The sequence below is a fragment of the Mobula birostris genome, chromosome 24, assembly GCF_030028105.1.
Source record: "Mobula birostris isolate sMobBir1 chromosome 24, sMobBir1.hap1, whole genome shotgun sequence".
Lineage (NCBI taxonomy): Eukaryota > Metazoa > Chordata > Chondrichthyes > Myliobatiformes > Myliobatidae > Mobula > Mobula birostris.
In genome coordinates this window covers 60,336,264-60,353,481 of record NC_092393.1, presented here as the reverse complement: position 1 = coordinate 60,353,481, position 17,218 = coordinate 60,336,264, and the positions used below count along the sequence as shown (strand labels likewise).

The following is a 17,218-nucleotide window of genomic DNA, read 5'->3' as shown; positions in this document are numbered from 1 at the left end:
ATTGACCATCTCATAGTCCCACTGCCAGCTGGCATCCTGCCCCTGCCTGTGGGATCACAGGGAGCGGGGTGGGGAGACGTGCTGGCACTATCAGTGATGGCCGGTGTTTCTGTCCACAGGTTCCAACGCAGCAGAACGCGGATCCAGTGGACAGAGAAGGCAGCTGCAGACACACCCAAGGTAGGATTGGCAGTATGATGATATCTTGTGCCTCTGAGCACTCGTGTGTTGGGATATACAATGGGTATAAACCTTTCCTGGGGCAGGCTTATTCTGCCTCCTACCTGGACCTGGACTTCTTGCTGCCCATTTTGTGTATTTTCATATCAAACTACTTTTTAAGGTGATTTTAAGATTAGTTTTACTTGTCACATGTGCATCAAAACATTACAGTGAAATGTGTCATTTGTGTCAACAACCAACACAGTCTGAGGGTGATGGATATCTGTGATTGGGTGGATCTGAGGGTGATGGATATCTGTGATTGGGTGGATCTGAGGGTGATGGATATCTGTGATTGGGTGGATCTGAGGGTGATGGATATCTGTGATTGGGTGGATCTGAGGGTGATGGATATCTGTGATGTGGAGAGTGTGAGGGTTGAGAGAGCGAGGGCTTTTCTCTCTGCAGTGAAGGAGGATGAATGGGTATGAGCACAACACACAAATACCTGTGTGTTGGGATATTCAGCTGGTGTGCACCTCTCCGGGGACAGCATAGGGGCAGACTGAATCTGAACGGGTTGGTGCCCATTTTGTGTATTTTTTATGGTCTGTCATTGATTCTTTTGTGTTTCATGTATTTATTGAGTATGCCCACAAGAAAATATATCTCAGGGTTGTACTGTATCAAGTCAAGTCACTATTGTCATTTCAACCATAATGGCTGGTACAGTACACGGTAAAAACGAGACAATGTTTTCCAGGACCATGGTGCTACATGAACAATACAAAAACTACACTGAACTACGTAAAACAACACAAAAACTACACTAGACTACAGACCTACCCAGAACTGCATAAAGTGCACAAAACAGTGCAGGCATTGCAATAAATAATAAACAAGACAATAGGCACAGTAGAGGGCAGTAGGTTGGTGTCAGTCCAGGCTCTGGGTATTGAGGAGTCTGATGGCTTGGGGGAAGAAACTGTTACATAGTCTGGTCGTGAGAGCCTGAATACTTCGGTGCCTTTTGCCAGATGGCAGGAGGGAGAAGAGTTTGTATGAGGGGTGCGTGGGGTCCTTCATAATACTGTTTGCTTTATGGATGCAGCGTGTGGTGTAAATGTCTCTAATGGCTGGTAGAGAGACCCTGATGATCTTCTCAGCTGACCTCACTATCCACTGCAGGGTCTTGCGATCTGAGATGGTGCAATTTCCGAACCAGGCAGTGATGCAGCTGCTCAGGATGCTCTCAATACAACCTCTGCAGAATGTGGTGAGGATGGGGGGTGGGAGATGGACTTTTCTCAGCCTTCGCAGAAAGTAGAGACGCTTTCTTGGCTAAGGAGCTGGTGTTGAGGGACCAGGTGAGATTCTCCGCCAGGTGAACACCAAGAAATCTGGTGCTCTTAACGATCTCTACAGAGGAGTCGTCGATGTTCAGCGGAGAGTGGTCGCTCCGTATATGGTGATATGTATGTATTTTCATAATAAATTTATTTTGAACTTTGAACAAACTATGCTACAACATCACAAAATCCATGATTATTTCTGTCCAGGACACACTCTATCCCCTGGTGTGTCCACTGCTCCAGAGAGCTAGTGAGCACTGGGTGGTCTCTCTCCTGAAACACTGGGGCACAGACATATATTTGGAAGGAGGGCAGGCAGTTAGTTCGGTGAAGGAGTGGGGGTGGGGGGGAGGGTTTGGATCCTCAACTACGAGCTGCCTGGGCTGTGGATGGTCACTTGGCCAGGCCCAGGAGCAGATCTAATAGGAGGTTCCCTGAGTGGTAATTGTATTGGTTCATTATCGTCACATGTACCGAGATATGGTGACAAAGCTTGTCTCGCATACTGTCTGTAGAGATCAAATCCATACACAGTGCATTGAGATAGAACAAAGTAAAACAATAACAATGCAGAACTAAGTAGAAAAAGTAATGAAAGAGTGCAATGCAGGCAAATGCTGAAGTTCATAATGACTTAGATTGTGAGGCCAAGAGTCTATCTTATCAGACAGCGGAATCAAGTCAAGTCAAGTCAAAACAAGTCAAGTCTCTTTTTATTGTCATTTCAACCATAACTGCTCGTACGGAACATAATGAAAATGAGACAACGTTTTCCAGGACCATGGTGCTACATGAAACAATACAAAAACTACACTGAACTACGTAAAACAACACAAAAACTACCCTAGACTACAGACCTACCCAGGATTGCATAAAGTGCACAAAACAGTGCAGGCATTACAATAAATAATAATAAATAATAAACAAGACAATATGCACAGTAGAGGGCAGTAGGTTGGTGTCAAGCCAGGCTCTGGGTATTGAGGAACCCGATGGCTTGAGGGAGGAAACTGTTACATAGTCTGTTGCATGGTAGTGTAATTAGTGTAAATCCTTATACTGCCAGCAATCGCGATCAGTTCAATTCCCGTACCTCCTCCCTGATGCTGGAAGTGAGAAGGGAGTACGCCCTGGACGGTGAGGGCCCTACATGATGGAGGCCACCTTTTGAAGATGTTGTCATTGGTGCCCATGATGCAGCTGGCTGAGTTTGCAATACGCTGCATCTTTTTCCAATCTTGTGCATTGGAGCTGTCATGCGAGATGGCGATGTAACCAGTCAGAGAGCTCTCCGGGCTACATCTGTAAGATCTCGCTAGAACCTTTGAACACAAACAAAATCTCCTCAGACTCCTTAGGGGCCTCAGCACAGAGGTTATGAGTGGTTTTGAGATCAGCATTTGGCCCCCATAGAAGGGCACTCAGAGGGGTCCTGTCCAGGCCCTGAAATAGGCGGTGGCTCCCCTGAAGTTGAAAGACTGTGTGTGGGTGGGAAAGGTGCTTGTTTTGTTCTTCTGCTGAGCATTTGTGAACTAGCTTTGTTGGTGCCATGTGTGGCGATATTTGCAAGCTGCCCCCAGCACAACGTTGGGTGTGTTGGTCGTTAACACAAACAACACACTCCACTGTACATTTCGGTGTACATGTGTTAAGGTTGTTACAGCTGGGGGTGGATATGAGGAGAAGCTCCCACCACTATTAAATGTTCCCAGTGGCGTGTGTCTCAAATAGCCTCCGGTAATCAAGTCCAGCTCCTGGCCTTCACATGTGGCTTAGCCACTAAGCCCGGCGGAACCATTTCTACTGACAGGAGAAGGGACAAAGACGTGTCACTGGTGCCTTAAAACCAGTCGCTTCAGGCAAATGGGGCTCGTCAGCTGTGGTTGGCAGCTCATTTAGGAGAAGGAACCTCTGTTGCCTTACAGCCGTACCCACTCATGGGGAAGGCATCAGCAGTAAACCAGAGCTGGAGTCCCTAAGGCAGTCAAACGCTGACTGGCAACTCCTGTGGCGCTGCTGGTTTTGCCAAATAGTATCAGCGTCTGCTGTGACTGTGGATTCATCAGCCGTGTGGAGAGGGGGAGCCTGCTACATGGGCACCAGCCTGCTCTCCGTATCGTACTGCCCAGCCTTGTGTGTCACAGGCAGCTGGGATGTAGCATCCATGGTCGATCCCAACCATCGTAGGCCTTGACATGTAATAAACACATAAATCTGAGCCTGACGCCCAGCCACAGCCATTTTTCTGGCCAGGCGTTCCTCGGAGAGGCCCTGGTTTGATGGCACTCTGTGGGACCTCCTTGGTCCGGTGACCTGTCGGATAATTTTATTGTATTTTATCTTTGTGCTTCCAGGTCCTGCCTGTGTATCCTTCTGCGCCGTGCTCCACTCCCGATCTGATCAGCTTCGTGTGTCCAGAATCAGCACCACTCTGCACAAACGTGAATGTGGTGAACCCCAGCATGCGGGACAGGGCTCTCCCTGAAGTCCCTTCACCCAACAGCGTCCCAGCTCACCAACTGCAGTAAGTTCACATCATCTCTGCACCCAGAACCCCACTACCAATTCCAGATCTTGGGATGAGATTATGCATGCCCCGTACTCCTGGGGTGAACTGCAGGGATTGTGCTGGGACAGTGAAGAGTTTAGGTTGCTTCCTGTTGAGAAGGGTGAGCAAGGCCTGGTGTTGGAGTAACTGGAAATCCTGGAAGTGCCTGGTGTGTCCTGTTCCAACTCCAGGCCATGCTCATCTTCCCTCAGGAAAAGATCCCAAACTCTTCACCACCCCAGCACAATCCCTGCCCGACAAATCCTTGCAGGGAGTACAGGACACAAATCATCCATACAACATCCTGTCCCCATACCACGTTCTGAATCGTGTGGAGGGTTGCCGTGGTTACGACGGGACAAGGAGATGGAGTTCAGTCGGGGAAAGTGTGAAGTGATTCATTTCGGTTCAATGCGAATCAGGTTTATCATTGACGTATGTTGTGAAGTTTATTGTTTTGCAGCTGCAAGACAGAAAGTTTGCTATAAAGTGCTATATGTAGGTGGGTAGGCTGAAAGAGTATAGTGTTGATAGTTTCATAGACTGTTCAGAAATCCGATGGTGGAGGGGAAGAAACTGTTCCAAAAGTGTCTAAGTGTGTGTCTTCAGTCTCCTGTCGCTCCCCCCGATGGGAAAAGGGCATGTTCTGGGTGATGGGGTGATGGGGGGGGGGGGTCCTTCATGATGGATGAAGCCTCCTTCGGGCATCACCTTTTCAAGGTGCCCTTGATGGTGGGGAGGCCCATGCCCACGATGGAGATGGCTGGGACTACAACACTCTGCAGCTTCTTGCAGTCCAGTGCTGTGGCCCCTCCGTGCCAGTCCCCTGCAGCGGCCCCTCCGTGCCAGTCCCGTGCAGCGGCCCCTCCGTGCCAGCCAGTGATGCAACCAGTCAGAATGCTCTCCATGGTATATCTGTAGAAGTTTGCTAAAGTCTTTGGTGAGATAGAATGAAACCCAACCATGAGGAGGCAATCAGAATGAGGTTTTGTGACAGCAGTACAGAACAATACATAAAAATTACAATAAAAGTAACTACAATCTACCCCTTTCACCAATCCACCATCCAACAATACCAATACAATCAATGCCCTGGATCTCATTCTCTGTTCGATGGCCGTGGAGAGACACTGTCAGGGTTCAGTAGCCAGTCTACAGGACTGTCCCAGACAGTGTGGTGTGTTGACCAGGAATGGGTCCCCTGGGAACCACTTCCCAGAGGGGAGAGACACTGTGAGTCTGACCTGTTCAACCACAGACTAAATTTATCTCTGTCTTCCAGACCCAGCCAGAGCTTCATCGGCAATACTCCTGAATCTCTGTACAGCAACGTGAGTACATGCTGGGGTCCGCGTACCCATCCTCTCCACCCAGCTCAACTCAGGTCGTGCTGGGCAATGGGTGAGAGTACAGCCAATCCCAGGCACCTGTCCCCGCTATCCTTCACCCACACCCATCCTTGGTGTCCATCACCAACGTCCATCCCCACCACCCAACCCGACGTCCATCTCCAGAGTCCATCCCGACGCCCATCCCTGGAGTCCATCCCGACGCCCATCCCTGGAGTCCATCCTCGACGTCCATCCTCGACGCCCATCCCAACATCCAGCCCCGACGTCCATCCTCGACGCCCATCACTACCACCCATCCCAACATCCATCCCCGACGTCCATCTCCGGAGTCCATCCCGACGTCCATCCTCAACGTCCATCCTCGACGGCCATCACCACCACCCATCCCAACATCCATCCCCGACGTCCATCTCCGGAGTCCATCCCGACGTCCATCCTCGACGCCCATCACCACCACCCATCCCAACATCCATCTCCAGAGTCCATCCCGACATCCATCCCGACGCCCATCCCTGGAGTCCATCCCTGACGTCCATCCTCGACGCCCATCCCAACATCCATCACCGACGCCCATCCCTGACGCCCATCACCGGAGTCCACCCCGACGTCCATCATAGCCGTCCATCCCCGACCCCCATCCCCACCGCCTATCCCTGATGTCCATCCCTAACATCCACTCCTAATGCCCATCCCGACATCCATCCCCGACGTCCATCTCTGTCACCGATTTTGAGCTGGAGCAACTCAGAATGGGCAACAAGTACCTATCAACTGCCCCACCTCCCTTTCTCACCCCTGCCCCTCCCTTTGCCCCCTGACCTACCATCCCATCCAGTATGACCCTTCCTTCTGCTGCCCCACCCTTTTGACCCCTTGCCCTATTTGCTCCCTGATGTCCCCTCATCCCACCTCCTCTCCCCCACCCCCCCCCCGAGGAGGACGGGGTGGGTTTTCAGGGCGGACACTGTTGATGTGACTGAGACACTGCCTGACATTTCAGGTGGACTCGCAAGGGACTGAGCTGCTGGCGGCCCCCACGCCTGGTCCCTCCCACACCGAGTGGCCCTGGGAGCACACAGGTAGGTCAGGAAACTGGCAGATTGTGGGGGGGGGGGGTAATGTTAATGTTAATGTCCTGCAAGTCGCACACCATCACCCCACTACGAACAGCCCCCACGCTGCTGCCCTCACTATTCATTCTCTCACCCGCCCATCCCAGACTTTGCTGCCCCTTCTCGCCCCTCCATGCCTCTCTCCACCTTTCCACACCTGTCCGCCTCCTTCTCCTTCCCCGTCCCCACCCCTCCATTCCAGTCCCCACCTTCCCACCTTCCAAATCCTTGTCCCCCCTCCCAACTGACCTCAACCCCAATCTCCATCCCCTCTCAAAGCACCACACTCTTCATCTCCCACCTACCCCCCCCCAAGGGCCGTCCCTTCCCTGCTCTCTCTCTGCCCCTTCATCACTTGCCTCATGCTCTCTTTGTTGAAGACGGAGAGGGTGGTCAGGTCACGTTACAACCACTGCTTCTCCTTCCAGCTACAAGCCAATCGGAGCCTTCGAAGACTGTTGGGCCTCAGCTGATTGGACTGGAGTTTGACCCTCTGGCTAACTTGAACTCCAGCTTCAACTCTGAGTAAGTTTCTACTTCAGACCGTGTGTGTGTCAGGGCAGACTGGTTTAAGTATAACATCCCTTCTCAATACTTCTCACCCTCAGTACCTCCCCTCCCTCTCTGCGACCCTCCCCAGTACCACCCCTTTTTTTTACAAAACTATAAAAGTTTATTTATAACACATAGAAACAAGACAATCAATATCTACACTTAAATTACAATACGGTCACTACCATCTATAAAACAGTCTATACCACAGGGGGACCTCCACTCACAGATATTCCCCAGTGTGCCCATCGCGACTGCATGCACCCTCTCCAAGGACAGCCGGTCACAAACGTATCCTCAGAAAAGGGGCAGTCAGCCCGGACAATGCCCTCCATCTTCCGCCGCCTGGACCCGTGGATGGCCATCTTGGCCAGGCCCAGGAGCAAGCCCACCAGGAGATCCTCCTCTCACCCCACCCCACCTTCCAACCTGACCCATCCCCCCCACAGTGTGACCCTCCCTTTACTGCGTAAGGAATTATCATTAATGTGGTGATCTCTGAGTAATAATGTTTAAACAGAATAAGAGGATGTGCCTCCGGAAGCAGTTTCCTCTGCACTGTAAATCGAGAGTCTGCTCTGCAGGAAGTGTTTGATCAGTTACAGTGCTTCATTGCCACTGTTGGTTTTTGAATACCTCAATCCACAAAGGTTTATGAATAGGCACATTGTGTAGCCTTATCTGTGACACACCCCTGATACAGGCAAAGTACAATCTGTGAAGCTGTTAAGTTTCTGAGAGTCAGAGTCAGAAACTGAAGTTTACTGGAATCGAGAGTGGCTCTTTCGTAGAATTCTGTTACGTTATAAGCAAGACATTCGACCCATCGAACCCGTGTTTATTCCCATGAATCCCACTTCCCCTTTTCTCCCTCATATTCCATTCCCCATTCTGGTTCCCCTCTCTTGTCCCTTCTCACCTGCCCATCATTGCCCTCTGGTTTCCTTCCTCCTTCCTTTATTCCCACAGTCCACTCTCCTCTTCCACCAGATTCCTTCTCCAGCCCTTTACCCCTTCCACCTATCACCTCCCAGCTTCCCACTTCATTCTCCTCCCTACCCACAGACCTTCCTTCTCCCCTGTCAGCTTGTATTCCTCCCCTCCCTTTGTCTTCATATTTCGGCTTCTTTCTCCTTCCTTTCCAGTCCTGATGAATGGTTTCAGCCCGAATCACCGACTGCTCATTCCCCTCCATAGATGCTGCCTGACCTGCCGAGTTGCTCAGCATTTTGTGTGTGTTGCTCTGGATTTCCAGCATCTGCAGAATCTCCTGTGTTAATAATTGCAGTCCCTGCTGTTTTTCTCCGGCTCTGCAGATTATTTTTGGAATTTCATCAGGTCCTCTCTGCATGCACTGGTTAACTTTCTTTCTCCTCCTGCAGATGGTTGGTTCCAAAGAGTTTATAGTCACATTCACAAGTACAGGCACCAAGGTAGTGTGGTGGTTAGTGTGGCCCGGCCCCATTACAGCTCAGGACAGTGTTGGTCACTGGACCATAATGACACATTTCCCCGCACACACAGTAGCTACCTCCTGTAACTAACAAGATGGCCACGAGTGTCGATTCATGGTCTTCTGCTGCGGTAGGCCATCCCCATCAAAGTTTGACGTGTTGTGCATTGAGGGATTCTCTTCTGCACACCACCAATGTAACACGTGGTTATCAGTTACTGTCAGCTTGAACCAGTCTCGTCATCATTCTCTGACCTCTCTCATTAACAAGGCATTTTCACCCACAGAACTGCCATTCACTGAATAGTTTTTTTTTTGTTTTTCACACCATTCCCTGTAAACACTAAACAGTTGTACATGAAAATCCCAGGAGATCAGCAGTTTCTGAGATACTCAAACCACCTCATCTAACACCAACAATCACTCCACTGTGAAATTAACTTAGATCACATTTCTTCGCCATTCTGTTGTTTAGTCTGAACAACAACTGAACCTCTTGACCATGTCTTTATGCATTGAATTTCTGCCACTGATTGGCTGATTAGATAGGCTACCACATGATCGGCTGCATTAATGAGCAGCTGTACAGACATACCTACGAAAGTGGCCTCTGAGTGTATGTTTTGATGTACGTGTGACAATAAAGCCCCTGTCCAGAATCAGATGAAGTAGGTGGGAAGGACAGATTAGCAGAGCTGAATGATCTGTCTCTCTGCTGTACTGTATATTCCATGCAATTCGATGCCTGTAAGGATTCACTCAGATCCCTGAGAGCCCCCAGACTGACAAGCACTGAGAAGACAAGGAGTAAAAAGCCTGCAGTTCAGTCCAGTAATGTACTGTAGCTGTGAATGGTTCCCACAGTGGAAGCCTCAGTTTTGCCAAGAACGAATACGTTGTTGGACAAGACACAGTCCCTGAGATACCAGACTGGCTGGTACAGGCATGCTTTCTGGGCCTAGATTGGAATCAAGCCCACAAGCCTCAAAAGGACAAGGAATTTTCTTTTCAAAGTTTGATTGAAGTAGATGCAGATTATCTTTATTTGTTATGCATACATCAAAACATTCAATAGTCTGATAACAACGGGCTAGAAGCTGCCCTTGAGTCTGGTGGGACGTGCTTTCAGACTTTTGTACCTTTTGCCTGATGGGAGAGGGGAGAAGGGAGATTGTCCCGGGTAGGTGGGGTCTTTGATTACACTGGCTGCATTACTGAGGATGTGAGAAGTGTCGACAAAGTCCATGGAGGGCAGGAGAGGAACTCAGCAGGTCAGGCAGCATCTATGGAGGGGTGTAAATAGTTGACATTTCTGGCCGAGGCCATTCAAGAGGGAATCAGCCCCTTGTGCCTTCCTGTCATTCATTTGACCTCAGCACCACTTCCCCACACTGATCCCATTTCCTGGCCCTGTTAGTCTTGCGAGACCATGGATCTGCGCCTGTAAAGTCTTCACTCTCCAGGGCGTAGAACTGGGCAAGGTTGTATGGAAGACCAGCAGTTGCCCATGCTGTAAGTCTCCCCTCTCCACGACACCTAAGGGAAGGGCATTAGGACCCATACAGCTTGGCACCAGTGTCATCGCAGAGCAATGTGTGGTTAAGTGCCTTGCTCAAGGACACAACACGTTCCCTCGGCTGGGGCTCGAACTCACGACCTTCAGGTAGCCAGTCCAATGCCTTAACCACTTGGCCACGTGCTCGCATATCCTCAAAGCCCTCTATCAGCTGGTCACACCAGGTAGTGCTGGGCTCATCAGCAACACTGGCATCCCTGTGAGTGAGCAGGGCGGGGCTGAGGTGTGAAACGTGATGTGGGGTGCAAGGTGAGCACGAATTATGGTGCAATCTGACTCCCTGTTTGACCCAGCTATCCTACTCACACTAAAAAAAGCCTGTTGAGGCACATGAGCAGAATTAGTCCATTCAGCTCATCGAGTCTGCTCTGCCATTCTATCACAACTGATTTATTATCCCTCTCAATCCCATTCTCCCGTCTCCCACCCCCCGTAACCATCGACAACCTGACTAATCAAGAACCTATCAACCTCCGCTTTAAAAATACACAATGACTTGGCCTCCACAGCCGTCTGTGCCAACAAATTCCATCAGTTTACCACTCTCTGGCTAAAGTTCCTCCTCATCTCTGTTCTAAAAGGACATCCTTGTATTCTTCTGGTCCTAGACTCCCCCGTTATTGGAAACATCCTCGCCACATCCACTCTAAACATGAAACTCTGTAGGCTCCCGCAATGATACATGATGAGAAGACCGTTGACCTATGACCCAGTACGAGCCCTCAGATGAATCCCAGTTCTCGGTTCTTTCCTTCGTAGCCAGTTCATTACAAATGCAATCCACACTGGGCAGGGGACACCAGCACTTGGCTCATTAAAGTCCCCATACCAATATTCTAATGATGCTGATGGTGCTTAATTACTCCCAGACAGTACTTAGACTTAATAGGTTGTTTGTAGTATCTTTAGCCATATAGACCAACACAAAATATCTCTTTACATCTGTCATTTCCTATACCCCACAACTGTTTCCACAGCCTCATTTGAGAGAGAAAGAGGGAGAGGAGAAGGGGGCAGGATCAGGATCGGTCTCTTTTCCTCTTTATACACTTTAATAAAACTCTTATTATCCATTTTAATTTCCCTTGCAAGATTGCCCTCAAATAATTTATAATGCTTTTTGTTGGACATTAATCCCAATCATAAGAACGTAAGCCATGGGGCAAAATTAGGCCATACAGACCATTGAATCTGCTCTGCCTGCTGTTTCTTCGTGGCTGACTTATTTCGTCTCTCAGCCCATCCTCCTGCCTTCCTCCCGTATCCTTTCACTCCCTAACTAACTGAGAATCCATCAACCTCCTTTTTAAATACACCCAATGACTTGGCCGGCACATCTGTCTGTGGCAATGAATTCCATAGATTCACCACCCTCTGGCTAAAGAAATTCCTCCTCATCTCTGTTCTAAATAGACACCCTTCTATTCTCTGAAGCTGTGCCCTCTGGTCCTGGAGTCACCCACTATAGGAAATGTCCTCTCCATGTCCATATTCGATAAGTTTCAATGAGACTCCCCCCCCAAACTCCAGCGAGTACAGGCCCAAAGCCATCAAACATTAACCCTTTTCATTCCTGGAATCTTTCTTGTGAACCTCCTCTGGACCCTCTCCAATGCCAGCACATCTTTTCTAAGATGAGGGGCGCAAAACTGCTCACAATCCTCTAAGTGCCATCTGACCAATGCCTTATAAACCCTAGCATCACATCCTTGCCCTTATATTCTTGAAACAAATGCTAACATTGCTTTTGCCTTCTTTACTACCGACTCAACCTGCAAGTTAGCCTTGAGCGACTCCTGCACAAGGATTCCCAAGTCCCTTTGCACATCTGATTTCTGAATTTTCTCCTTATTTTTGGTATTACCCCAACTTTTTCCTCTTTATACGTTTTCTCTTTCATTTCGCACTCTCCTGCCCTTCTTTAGTGAGCATCTCTCCCTTAGAATCTCTCCTCTTGGCTGAGATCCAAAGTCCTAGAGAGGGTTCAGGTAAACGATTCTGGGAATGAAGAAGTCAATGTATTCGGAGTGTTTGATGGCTCAGGGCCTGCACTCCCTGGAGTTCAGAAGAACAAGGAGAGATCTCATTGAAACCTATTGAATATTGAAAGACCCGGATATTGCGGATGTGGAAAGGATATTTCCTATCGTGAGGGAGCCTAGGATCAGAGGACATAGCCTCAGAATAGAGGGCCATCCATTTAGAACAGAGATGAAGAATTTCTTTAGCCGGAGGGTGGTGAGTCTGCGGAATTCATTGCCACAGGCGCCTGTGGATGCCAAGCCATTGGGTATATTTAAAGTGGAGGTCAATAGGTTCTTGATTAGTAAGAGTGTCAAAGGTTACAGGGAGAAAGCAGAAGAATGGGGTAGTGAGGGAAAATAAATCAGGGTGGAGTGAATGGTGGAGCAGACTTGATGGGCCGAATAGCTTAATTTGCTCGTATGTTTTATGCTCCTTAAATTACCTCCTTCAGCATGAGCGTTGCTTACTCAGATTAATATTCTGGATATCCTTTTGGTTTCAGAGCTGTTTATGAAGATTTGGACTCTATTTTAAACAAAGCCCGGACCTGACGAAGACAACAATTAGTGAGGATCGCTTCTTCTGGTAAGTGCTCAGTGGTCATGGCCTGGCCAGAGGTATATATAGAACACAGAGCAGTATAGAACAAGAACAGGCCTTTCAGCCTACAACACTGTGCCTAGCAGGGTGCCAAAGGAAACTCTTACAGTCCATTTTAGTCTCGGCTGCTACTTTCCCTTCAAATAAATCATTATCTTTTTTGTCAGAGATATATCCCAGTCTTTTCGAGTTTATCCCAATCTTTTGTTGGGAAAGAGAGAGCAGCAAGGTAGTGTAGTGGTTAGTGCTCACTTTATAGCGGCCAGCTGTAAGGTTGAGGTTCGATTCCTGCTACCATCTGCAAGGAGTTTGTACATTCTCCCTGTGACCACATGGGTTTCCCCTGGGAGCTTCAGTTTCCTCCCACATTCAGAGTCATACGGGATAGGTTTAGTAAGTTGTGGGCGTGCTATGTTGGCCCTCGAAGTGTGGCACCACTTGTAGGTTACCCCCAGTACAACCTTCGCTGATTTGAGTTGATGAAAACAGCACATTTCACTGTTTGTTTTGATGAATGTGACAAATAAAGCTAATCTTTATCTATAAATTAAACTAGTTCCATCTGCCAGCACATCATCTATATCCCTCCATTCCCCGCACCAGTCCAAATGCCTTGTACACACCACTATTGTTCCCGTTTCCACCACAGGGCCTGGTAACGCATTCCAGACAGCCACCAGTCTCTGTGTTAACAAAGCCTGGCCTGCATATCTCTCTTAAACCCTTAAACTTCCCTTCTCTCACCTTAAAGGCTCACCCTCCAGCTTTTAACGTTTCTGTTGTGTATTTAATGTTTCAGTACTGTTTGAGGAATATTGTAAATATATCGTCAATTAACTATTCTTTGTCTGTTTACATAATTCATTATGGGTTATACGTAAAAATTAGTGAATCACATACTTCATGACACTACCACGTAAAACCTGCGTGCTTTGTTTAAAGTAAAGAACAAACTAATACTCACATTTCGGGCTCTCGTCTTTATCTTTGAATTAGTTTAATGTGTTGCAGTCACAAAAGACAACAATTTTACTCTGTGAAAAAGACTCTGAGTATCTACTTTGCCTCCTGTACCTCTCATTTTCAGATTATTATGTGAAATTATATACATATATATGTGTGTGTGTGTGTGTATATATACATGTTCTATGTACATACATACATATATATATATATATACACACACACACACACGTATATATAAATGTACAAAATATAAATATATAGATTGTATATATATATATATGTATATTTTTAGATTTTATATAATGTAATATACTATATTTTAATATAATTTTAATTTGAATGAATGACTTTGAATTACGCTCCCTACAAAATAATATATATATATCATTATATAGCAATATTTATAGTATATTTTATGTGGAGCACAGTACTGTAGCCCCAAAACAACAATTTCACAACTTCACAACATATGTCACTGCTAATAAATGTGATTTTGATTCCGAACTCCTTCTGGTCTTTCATAAGAAAGGTCACTGTTTGAGAGAGCTGATAACAGTAACTATGTTCCTGTCCTTCCTGAGCAGGTATCGGAGACGGTGTAGGGGTTGGAAACGAGGGCGAACTGAGAACACGGGAGTGGAGCAGGCAGATAACTGTGCGGGATGTTGATGGGGAGCCAATGGCCGACGCAGTGGAGCCGGACATTCTCTGATGCTGTTGATTTACTTGGTCTTGGGGTGAAATTTACCTCACCACCACCACTCTTCAACACGAGTGGCAGGAAGCTTGGCAAACCTCTCTCTCTGGGAAAAGACTGCTTCCCACTCACACAGCGAGACCCACTGATAACATATCTCATTACTGCTGCCAAGACCACACATCCCAGTAGATAAATATGTAATGTAAAATAGTTGTGGAATTGAAATCTGTTCAACATCTTTCACATCAGTTTATAGATTAAGAATTAACCATTCCAAGTGAAATTAACAGAACTTCCAAACTCCAAGACAGGGAATCTACTCTTTTAGAAAAGAGTTCAGAAGAGTGAGGGACGGGTGAAAGTGAACAGATCAGAGACCATGCTCAGTTATATTGTTTCACTGGGGGATGGTCCCACACACACACTGACCCTCACTGGGGGACGGTCCCACACACACACTGACCCTCACTGGGGGATGGTCCCACACACACACTGACCCTCACTGGGGGGTGGTCCCACACACACACTGACCCTCACTGGGGGACAGTCCCTCAATCATTTCTTCCAAGTAGGTTTTGCGAATGAAAACAACATTGTATTGCCAGAGTGGTTCCAGGATTAACAAATGGTTTGCTGGAGGAGCTCAGGACCAAGGAAGGACCTCGGCCCGAAATGTCGACTGTTTACTCTTTTCCATAAATGCTGCCTGGCCTGCTGAGTTCCTCCAGCATTTCGTGTGTGTTGCTTGGATTTCCAGCATCTGCAGATTTTCTCTTGTTTGTGATGAAACTAATGGATACTATTGAAATGAGGTTGTGGTAGTATGTGGAACTGTGTGAGGAATTGATGTCTGAGGGGATTGGACACATAAAGTTTAAAACAATGATTTTTTAAAACCATGGATGTTTCATGTATTTATTAATAATCTAACATCTGTCATTCTCTCTGGTTGTCTTGTGGGCTTTTGTCTTCGTAGTTTTTTGACAGTTCATCCTTTTCCTTCATTCGCTGGCATTGGAGAAAGTCCAGAGGATATTCATGGGAATAATCTCGGGAATGAAAGGGATTTCATGAGGAATGTTTGATGGGTCTGTATCTGTACTCACTGGAGTTTAGACAAATGAGGGGAATCTCACTGAAACCTATCGACTGTTGAAAGTCCCAGACAGGGTGGATGCAGAGAGGATGTTTTCTATAGAGGAGGAATCTAGACCAGAGGGCACAGCCTCAGAATAGAGGGGACATCCATTTAGAACAGAGAAGAGGCAGAATTTCTTAGTGAGTCTGTGGGATTCATTGCCACAGACAGTTGTGGAGGTCAATTTATTGGTTATATTGAAAGCAAAGGTTGATAGGCTCTTGATTTCAAAGATTATGGGAGAAGGCAGGAGACTGGGAATGAGAGGGATAATAAATCAGCCATGATCAAAAGGCTGAACAGACTCGATGGCCTGAATGGCCTAATTCTGCTCCCATATCTTTTGCTCTGAAAACCCAAGCAGCTGGGAAATGTTAGATTACAATGAGGTGCCAGTGAATCCCAATAATGGACAGAACTGATTAAAGGACTTCACACAGAGAATTACGAGCTCACCCAATGCAGAAATATGAATGACAGTAGGCCACCATTCAGCCCATCATACCTGTGCTATCTAGGAATAAGATCCCCAGCCTCACCCAACCTTCCACACTGGCTCCCAGGTACTCAGGCACACACCCAAGGCCCATTTAACTGGGGAGTGAAGTAAACAAACGGGAGCTGGTGAAGAACAAGACACAGTAAAGGTCCAGAGAGATGTAGCATGTTTCCCATACAGTGATTCATTATAGAGGCTATGTTCTCTTCTGGCTGCTGCCACCAGGAAAGTGGTGCAGGAGCCTCAGGACTCACACCACCAGGTTCAGGAATATTTATTACCCCATAACCATCAGGCTCTCACACCAACTGGGATAACTTCACTCAACTTCCCTTGCACCTTCACTCACTGTTTCCACAACCAATGGATTTACTTTCCTTGGCTGCAGAAGTTTGTGATGGTTCCTCCATGCTTGGATGATCAAAGTGAGCATAGAAGCCCTGCTGCCGACTACGTCACTGGATTTGACTTCAAAAGTGGAAGAAAGCTGCAGCCGGGTGGAGCTCCCACAGCACCGGACCACATCTTATGGAGAGTGAGGATTGTAGAGTAACGTAATTCAGGGAAATGTACGTAATGACTTTGAGTTGGGGTTTCACTTTCAGAGGCTGGTCCAACATGATGACATTATTACACAAAGATTTTCAGCAAGCTTTTTGCGTTTAGGTTTAGGAGTTCAATAAAATTTGTTATGGGTTTCATTAAACACAAAACGCCTCAATTCCTTTTATTTGCATAAACCTACATTGGTGACCCCGATGCTCTAGAATGATTGCAGAGTTACTGAACATGACAGCCAACACAGTCACTTTGAAACTGCCGGAGTTTTGGGAGCAAAATGCGGTGGCTTGATTTGTACCAGCTGAGGTCTAGTACGCTCTGCAAGAAATCACTGCCGACACCACCAAATTCTACTACATGGTAGCATTGCTCAGCAATTCCACAGTGGCGACAGTCTGCTTGAGCACCCACCCGAACATGATAAATACCAAACCGCCGAAAACTCACCTTTTACAGACTTTTGGACTGCGTCAAACAGTTGCTCTCCTTGCCCAGCCTCGGCGACGGTAAGCCTTTGGAGCTAATAGACCACATGTTGTCTCTCCTGGGAAATCACCACCCTCGTTTTATTCTTAAAGAACTCTTCATGCATCAAGTGCCTGATCAAGTTTGCATAGCCCTC

At 47.4% G+C, this 17,218-nt stretch overlaps 1 protein-coding gene across 2 annotated transcripts in view; it reads left to right on the top strand.

Annotated features, from left to right (window-relative positions):
* LOC140187079 (TOM1-like protein 1) overlaps positions 1-16,717 on the top strand; it is a 59,895-nt gene extending 43,178 nt beyond the window's left edge. For both annotated transcript variants that reach the window (XM_072242011.1, XM_072242012.1), the window contains exons 9-15: positions 120-180; positions 3,869-4,038; positions 5,345-5,393; positions 6,415-6,493; positions 6,955-7,051; positions 12,635-12,717; positions 14,283-16,717. In XM_072242011.1, the coding sequence (XP_072098112.1) occupies positions 120-180; positions 3,869-4,038; positions 5,345-5,393; positions 6,415-6,493; positions 6,955-7,051; positions 12,635-12,683 (505 nt within the window). In that variant the 3' untranslated portion in view covers positions 12,684-12,717; positions 14,283-16,717. The remainder of the gene's footprint in view (positions 1-119; positions 181-3,868; positions 4,039-5,344; positions 5,394-6,414; positions 6,494-6,954; positions 7,052-12,634; positions 12,718-14,282) is intronic.
* Positions 16,718-17,218: the final 501 nt, after the last annotated feature.